This window comes from Malurus melanocephalus, unplaced genomic scaffold, assembly GCF_030028575.1.
Source record: "Malurus melanocephalus ecotype Western Australia unplaced genomic scaffold, MMel_1.1 scaffold_813, whole genome shotgun sequence".
Lineage (NCBI taxonomy): Eukaryota > Metazoa > Chordata > Aves > Passeriformes > Maluridae > Malurus > Malurus melanocephalus.
Genome location: NW_026624045.1, coordinates 93894 through 102898, shown reverse-complemented (window position 1 = coordinate 102898; position 9005 = coordinate 93894). Strand labels below are relative to the sequence as shown.

Here is a 9005-nt window from a genome sequence, read left to right as displayed (position 1 = left end):
TCTATTTCGAGAATAAATCATGTTCCATTGCTACCCCAAAATRTAACAAAAAATGGTAAAAATGATTGCCAGCAATCTATGATTACAGGCAATCCAACCTGCCAAAACACAATTGCCATCTAATAAGGTGTTTTTTTGAAAGAAGCCCTGTGAATGCTCCATGCTAGCTGAGGTTGCCCACAATTTCTGTATTTTAAAAAAAAAAAAAATCTTTTTAAGCAGCCACAGTTTGTTGTAAATGACAGAAAATCCAATGGCATCTCTCTCCTTCTCTTTGTCAGTCCTTGCAGTCTCCATGGGCATTTAGATCGGTCTGATGTGAGGCCTGGATAAAATATTTGTATTAGATATTGTCAGAGGCAGYGTTCAAAGGGCAGATGAACATTAGAGATGTTGTATTTCAGGAGGAGGAAAATCCCTGTACTGCTTAAGAGCAATTCTGCAGAGGACTTTTTTTTATTTGTGTGAATGCCACTGTTTTCTATTTTATGGCAGAACAAAAATACAGAGAGAAAGAAAACGTGAGACTTGTGTCCTTTACAAAATGTGTAATGTTCCTCACTAGAAACACATATGGAGAAAATTAAAAGGAGCCAACATCCTATTCAATGCTCAGCCCCAGTACTCAAAAATCTTGTGCATTTATGATTGAAGCRGGATAATTACAGATATTAACTGATTGCAGGATGCTTTGGTGTTGTAAGAGAGGGAAATGTGAAGGATCWCAAGTCATCCTCCTTGAAGATCACTTTAATCAGTTTGATTTATATGGACACTTTGATATATTATTGTAAAGATTTTGTACCTGTTTTATTCCCTCAAGGGAAAATAATGCTGAACATATAATTGATGCATTCTTTTCTCTCCTAACAGCACACAAAAGAAGTGGGAAGGCCACAAACTCCTTTGAAAGAAACAACCTTGGAGGCCTGGACTCAGCCACAGGTAGGCTGGAACAACTTTTCTTATAACTTATTTTCTGTAATGGTGGTTTCTGTAAATGTTCATGGAAATAATCTGCAAGGAAATGTTGCAACAGGTTCTTCTATCACACATCAAAATGATTTGTTTTGTTTTTTTGGCTGCCCAGACTACTGGTGGTGTCCTTTTAGTTGAAGTCTGAGCTTCTTTCTGAGGAAGAAATGCCAGCATTATCTTGCCTTCAGCTTGGGTTTCATATGGGCTTAAAATTTTTGCAGAACTCGRCAAAACAAAACTGCTCTGGTGGTTTTATTGGTCTGTCAATGAACTGTGAGCATCTGGTGTGGAAATGAAGTGGTGGAAGTTTATTTTGAGAGGAAGGTTTGAGAGATCAACCTTTTGCCTCATAAGGACTCAACCAAGAATGAAGCAATAATTAATCAAGCAAAAAGGGATAAAGAAATGCAGATATTAATAGGAAAACTTTCTTAACATAGAGTGGGTTTGAATGTTTGGCCTTGGTACTCACTTGAGCAAATTGTTTATAATAAATGTTTTATGTGCAGGAGTTCAGGGCTGTTTTTGCTGTTTATTCCCCATATATTCCTGTGCTGCTCTGTGTTATCTGAGCGCTTCTGAAAGCTGCATTGGCCACAGCTTCACTTAATAACCACACAGATTAGAATTCATATAATATTTCTGTCATTCCTATTTTTTTTATTTAGAAAAGTCTGTTTTCTAAAACAAATACATACAAAGAAGCTAGCACTAATATGCTGGGTTTTTTATTTTTTTAATTTCTTGGAGAGAAGAAATGTAATCAACAAAATCAAAAACTGCTGGAACCATTATTGCAGCAGAAAATTAAATTAGYTGTTAATTCTTTCATGGATGTAATTCTGGCCACTGCAAATCCCTCCTTAGGTATTTTGTATAAAGTGAGTAAAAATTCATGGCATGGATAAAAGCTTTGTCTATTTTATGAGCAACAGGCAAATGATCCAAATGGTGCTCATAAAGCAAATGGTTCCCAACTCTAAAAGGAGGAGAAATGTATTTAAAAGCTGTTGGAATGAGCCACGAGTAGAGCCAGTCCCTGTGTACAAAAAGGTGTTATTTCCATTGAAGATTTTTTGAATCCCCCACAACACACCCAAAGGAGAGACTCATAGCTTCTGTCTGTTCAATAATGACAATAAAACTCTGTGCTTGGGCTGCTCAGAGCTTCTGTGGGATGTTCCAGCAGCAGGGACAGGGTCAGCCAGCCCAGGGCAGGGTGTGTGAGGGGCACTGAGGCACAAACAGCAGTGCCTGGCAATTTCACAGGGTTTGGAGACACCAAAAACGGGCTTTGTGTGCCAGACAGGGAAGGGTTGGTACTGCCAGGGCTCTCTTTTGCCTTCTTTGCTCCAGGGTTGATCTTGAAAGCACCCCCAAGTTGCTGGGGATGTTGAAGCAGCTCTGCAATTACAAAAAAAAAATGAGGAACTGCAGCGCTTTGTCGGCTCAGTTCTTCTCCTGTGGTAGGATTTTTGTTCTGGGGTTCACAGTTGTGTTTTTAGGGGTTTTTGGCTGTGCCTTACCGAGTTCACAGAGCAATATAACAGTGACAGTGTGGGAATTTTCTTTTTTCTCGGCCCTGCCTTTCAACTTGTAGTTTTCTGCATCTTCTTCTGTGAGCTCAGTGAATGGAAACTGCCTGGAAAATAAAGTGTGAGAGGCTYSTTCCGATAAATTTGGGACAAGACCTTTGCAGATAAGGAACATGTGTGGGAGCAGTTGCCCAAATAGACTTGTCATTGGTTTACAAGCTTTATTTAAATGCTAAATACCATGTATTCCTGGGGTTCTGTTTTTTGCTGCTTTGCCTGATTAAACAYTTGGCTGATAAAYCCTGTCAAGGCTGCTCGGAGCTGCTGCAGTTCAGATTATGCATTTATAGCCTCTATATTTACAATCCATTATGAACAGGACAATTTAAAATCAAAGTAATCTCTGATTGTTGAAGTTCTTGAGGATGCTGGTGCCAAATTTTGTGTGGCAATGACATGAAATTATATTGACCACTGAGATTCTGGATCAGAAATGAATGGTTTGTTTAATATTTTAGTGAGGTGGGGTTGGTTTCTTCAGCCAGGTAACACCTGACTGATGAGAGGAAATGGCCCAAAGGTTTGACAGGTGGGGGTTAAAGGAGATATCAGGAAAAAACTTCACTGAAAATGTTGGAATTGACTGCCTAGGGAGATGGGGAATCACCATCTCTGGAGTGTCCCAAAGGGGGATGTGGCACCTGGGGACAGGGGACAGTRGTGACCCCAGCAGTGYTGGCTTCTGCTTGGACACAAAGATCTCTGAGAGCTTTCCCAACCTGAACAATCTCTACCATCACCAGGAAGGTGAAACCAGAGAGAGAAAATAAAGATTTACCACACTAAGAAAAGGAACAGTGCTCAAGTTTAAACGGCAGTAGTGGCAAATAGTGAGGTTTGCCAGCTTGACAGGTACAACAAAACTCCCACTCTTCAGTTGCAGAATATTTCTGATTTAATTTTTTTTTGGTGGCTCCTACACTCCTGTCTATTATACATCTCTCTGAAATTCTGCATTGTAGTGGTTTCTGGAGGTTGGACAGGATAAAAGGTGAGAAGGTGCTGGTAGTGCTGTAGCTTTTTATTTGTTTRTTAATTGTGAGGACTCCAAGTGCTTTTAGTCACTGAAGATAATGGCTAAAAAGCCAGGATACRGCTGCATTAAACTTCCTGGCCCAAATGTGGCATAATTACTTTAATGAACACATTAATTTAGCCCCTCTCCCCATGCTCTTCCTCCTTCACAGTTCACGCTGTCACTGGAAACTGAGACAATGATGATCCTGTCCTCAGAGTTCTCTGTGAGGGTTGAGTGTCTGAGAATGATGATTTTCACACTCAGTGTTAAAATAAACCCCATCCCGCCCCAAAAAGGCTTTATTACCACTGGTGTGAAGGTTGGGCACTGCCAGAGCCCTGASAATCACAAGCAGGAGCAATAAAACAGAGACCAAACACAACCCTTTGTCTCTCACAAGCAGAAGAGGATTCTTTGGACTCTACAGTTTTATTTTCTATTTGTGTGCAGAGTGCCATCTTTTTTTTTAACAAAACTACTTTTTTCTGGAAAAGCAAAACCACTCAGACTCAAATCTAATTACAAATGATAAGAGTGTAGGTTGTTTTTTTTTTTTTTTCCTTTTTTTCTCTCAATTTTAAAGAATCACTTTATAATCTTGGAAGAGTGGATAACAATCTCAATTTTAAAGAATCACTTTATAATCTTGGAAGAGTGGATAACAACATCACTAATCCAATATTTTAGCAGTAAATACGTTTGATGATGGGAATTGCTACACTAATCTTATATCCCTCCACAGTATAGTTAAGAAATCCACAGGGGGCTTTCCTAATCAGTTTTTGTGAAGTAAATCAAGTCATGTAATTCCCGTTCCCTCCCATGCCCGGCGATGCAGGCAGAGCCATGTGCTGCACTTTTTGTTCTTTGCATCCCTTCCCATTCCTGATCTGCAGCCAGGCTTTCCCCTGAGTGCTCCTGGAGAGAATCTCCAAACTCCCTGTGACAGAGATGTCTTATTAGGTGAGCTGGCAATTCACTTTGTTCCTCACCTGCCGTGCTGGGAGCGAGTCCACCTCRGGCTCAGAGGCAAAAATCTGCCAAAAATGAACATATTCCACCCATGTTTGCTGCTCTGCTTCTGGTACATGTGCTTCAAAGTACTTATYTAGGCACTAATTTTATTGACAAGTGAGATTATATTGCAATATGGCTTGTGGCTTGATCTCGGTTTAAAAAACACTCAGAATTAAAATAGGTTGGTTGTTTTTTAAATTATAAAAAGGGTGTTTTAAATTAGGAATAAACATTAGCTACTGTGGTTAAATATTTGAAGAGAATCAATTAATAAGAATATTTTGCTCCCACAGTTCATAGGTACTGAATTTATTGTTCATGGAGTCCTGGGGTGCTCTCTTTGCTTAGGGCACAGTTTGAGCTTTAGAACTCAAACCCAGTGAAAGTCAGAATGAAAACAAAGCTTTGTTTCTGGYTTGGTGTCTTCACTACAAAGTAGTSACCTAAACAGATTTATGCAGTCTGTTSACACCCAGGTTATGTTCAGTATTTAGGATCTGTGTGCTCAAAATATTCCCATTTTATTTGGTGCCTTAGTAAATTCAAATATTCCTTGAATATATTCCTTATTTGATGGAAATTGAATTGTAATCCTGAGTGCTGCCACGAAGGACTTGGTGAATTTAAAAGAAATGGTAATAAATGACCAGATCAGAGTAGAAGGTGTGGGGATTCTAAATGCAATTTGMATTATCTACATAAATATCTGGACTGGTTTTGAACCCTCCAGTCTTAAAACCTGAGACTTTATCTCTTCAAAAGGAGGCCTCACAAGCTTGAAGCCAACTGGAAGCAGAGAATTGTTTTGGTCTGGTTTGAGCATCTGCAGGAGTGAAACAGCATTTTATTAAGGAAGTTGAGAGAAAAAAAAAAAAACCACACTTATTATTGCACTTGGAAAATAACTGTATAACAAATACAAATATACTAAATAACAAATATTTAATCTCTCCAGCAGCTGATGCAGTGCCTGGCTGCCAAGAGGCACAAACCTGCCTTCTCACAGATGGCAACCCTGTTTTGTTAGTTCTGCTACAGGATTTTAATCTGTGAAGTATCCCAGACCTTCTGAATAAATAATGTATCCAGAAATCAGGATTTTGGATTTCTGATGCATTATTTGTTCATAATTTGTTCATTATTTGTGCAGCTGTACTGGCAGTTGAGTTCTGGGAGGTAACTCAGTGGGAAGGAAGGCGGTTTATGGAGTGGGAAGGAGCACTGACAATTCCCTGTCTGTGGATGGTTCTCCCTGGTTCCAGTTGATATGGAACAGAATACACCAACTCATCCCATAAAACCAGTGTATCCTGATATAAACCAGTATATCAGCCTCGAGCGGGCCACTGGGAGTAATCAGCTGGAAAACTAAAGCAGTAATTACAAGGTGTTTACAAACAAAGTTCTTAAAGTTCTGCAGCAGAGCAGGGTTGCTGAGTTTACCTGGCCAACAGGAAGAACTCTGTGTTCATCTGGTAGGATTCCAAACTGACTTTACCTACAYATAAAATATCTTTTCGAGGTGCAGTTTTGCCTCAGTCCACAGGCACAGAAGGTGAGTCTCTGATGTAGCTGAAGAGTCACTCAGAAAACAAGGACAAACAGAAGCTGCTCTGAGTGGTGAGCACTGAATTCACTATTGATTTCAGCAGGGGAGACCATTACAGAAGCAGAAAAGAATTCCCATTTCATTTAAGTTTATCTGTCTGTTTTCCAGACCGCCTGATGATTCTATGATAAAAAAAAACCTCTCAATTTGAGGCAGTGGAGGGTTTTCTCATGGGTTAATTAAAGCCAGCGAGGTCTCTGCAGGCACTGTCTGTGGTGAGCTGTGTCCCCAATGGGATGGGCACAAAGAGCTCATCTCTGTCACCCTGCTCTGGGTGTTCTCAGAGCCCCAACACCAAAATGGAAAATGAGGCTGTAGGAAGGGCTTCAGGTCCTCACTACCCTGAAATGTTTAAATTGTTCCTGAGCCGTTCACCTTGTAGAATGTCTTTGCCATTTTTGCCCACCGTGACAGCGATGTTGGCTGTCCAGTTCCTCTGGCTCACCCTGGTAAATAATTTCTTTCCTGGAGCATCACCTGAGCACTCAGCCTGGTGTGTGTGAGAACAGGGAACCCAGAGAGCTGCTGGGGCTGCAGGAGGGAGCTTGGGCAGGCTGGGGAGTGCTCTGTATTTCCTTCTGCTGGGCTGGAGGAGCTCGGCACTCAGTGAAAAATATTTGCAATGTGGGGACATTTTTACTGTGGGGTTGTCTATCTGGTAGTATTCCATTCATACTTCTGTTTTTACTCTCTGAATTTGTGGAGTTGTTACTCCATAGGAAAACTTGCTTTTGACAGTGATCCTCTGTCACGTGCATGTTAAAATGTTCTTCCAAGGTTTTGTTTTTGGATATTGAGGATCATTTCACTGAATCTGTTAGGTGGGGAAAGATCTCTGCACTCCTGAGGTCCAAGATCCATGAAAGTGGATTCTGATATTTCCATCTGCTGGTTTTCTCTCCCTGTTGGGCTGCTGGAGGTGATGGGACGGGACAGTCAGGTTTCAGTGAGCACAGGACTCTTGGCTCTTTTGAATCCTGATTGCTTTTCCTTTAACTCTTTCACTTGTGTGCCTCACACACGGATCATTGTCTAGTTCAGTAAAAGTAAGGATCTTTATGATCTGTTTCATTCTTTCTATTTCAAGATTTACAAGTGTTGTGACTTGGAAACTTTTTATTTTTTTGTGAGGAAAAGCAGCGAGAGAGGGATGAGTTTGCGGCTCCCTTTTTTCAGAGCGCAGCTGAAACGCTCAACTCCTTCGCTTGGCAGCTTTACAGCGACTTGATAAAATAAAAATAATCGTGCCATCACCATTTTATCTTCCTCCTCTCAGATGTGCTTCCTTCAGAATCGCTTCTTTCTTTCATATTTGTGGCACTGTGCTCAGCAGCGTGGCAGGCTGTTCACAAGCTCTGCCAAGCTGAGGATTTGAGAGAAAGTAAACAACTCGGCTGGAAACAGGGAAGAGCGAGTGTTGTGTGGACTCTCAGAAGCAGAGATATRCTTCTGTATTATACAAGAGCTCACTTAATGGAAAAATGCTGTTTTCCCCTTCCAAGGGATGAATCTCTCGCTGGCCATTGTGAAATAAGCCAGCCGTGCCCAGTGCTCCGTGCAGGCAACTTCTCTATCAAGTTTTGTGTAGCACTCATCCTGATTGGSGAAGAAAAAGAGGATTTTTGGCCCTCWGTTAGAAGATAAAATGACATTTGTAAGGAATAAAGCCCCACGTTAGAACCACCTAGAGAGAGCTGATGGAAGGAGCTGGGAAATAGCCATGGGAGCTTCGAGAGGGGCAGCGATAGAAGGAGTCCTTTCCTTCATGTARAATAGTTGTTCCTCACATAATCCTCAAATATTTTTTGCATGTGATATTTTGCTTGTAAGTGATAGCTATTCTGTTGGCTACAAATCCAGTAGTGCTGGAGAGACTCGAGCAGATTTCAGTTTTAAGCAGGCATGATTTAACTCAACTGCTTCTCCAGTAATTTGTGCATCACTCCTGTCCTCCCCAAACTGCCACAGTGCAGGGAGATGAAAGACAGCTCTTAATTACCTTCCTGGAATCGAGGTGGGGCGTAACTTTTAAGAAACATCGTGAAAACATTACCTAGTGCAGTTTTCCTSCAGAATAAGGATTGCTGTTGGAGGATTCCCTTCCTCCTGGCTCTTCTTGTGCAGGGTCTAACTCCTGTTCCAGATTTCCACGATCTGAGAGAGATTAAACTTAGAATTCACCCCATAATTATTACTTTTTTAATGTTGTTGTTGTTGTATGAGTTAGTCCCTAGCTTTGCTAGCCCTGAGACATCTCCATTAGTTTAAGGGATTGCAGGTAGCTCCTGCTGTACATTTTGCTGAATTATTTCATCCCTCAGGGAGGCACACTTCAGCTCTCCAGGGATGAGTTTTACCCGTGGCTATGCTTTACTGGAAGATCTGAACAGATGTTGCTGCCATTGTCACTTTTCCAGGGGTGTCCCTTGGCTTTAGGAGCAGGGTCTGACTCTGCACATCTAACACAGTGCACTCAGATATCAGAATTGTAGGACTTAAACCAGTGGCTGTAATACTTTCCAACTTTCTGGACAGGAAAATTCCTGTTCCACTCCTGCAGTGTCTTGAGAGATGATATTTTGAAAAGAGGTGAGCCAGGTATAGCTTGAACGTATTTTAATAACTATGGAAACGTTTGTACAGGTCCTTACTCAGTGATCTTTATTCTCCAAATAAACCAAACTCATTGGGTAGGGAAGGATGGCAGTGGGATGGGAAGGAGGGAGATGCAGATTGAAGAGGAAGCACAGAAGAGTTGGTTTTGGTTTTTTTGGAGGTTTTTTTGGTG

The 9005-nt window shown here is 41.1% G+C and overlaps 1 protein-coding gene across 1 annotated transcript in view; it reads left to right on the top strand.

The window, feature by feature from the left end:
• Positions 1-873: 873 nt before the first annotated feature.
• Positions 874-9005, top strand: part of LOC130585032 (protocadherin-11 X-linked-like) — a gene marked incomplete at both ends in the record, with an annotated part of 93087 nt that continues 84955 nt past the window's right edge. The window contains one exon of the mRNA XM_057385337.1: positions 874-945. Within this exon, the coding sequence (XP_057241320.1) occupies positions 874-945 (72 nt within the window). The remainder of the gene's footprint in view (positions 946-9005) is intronic.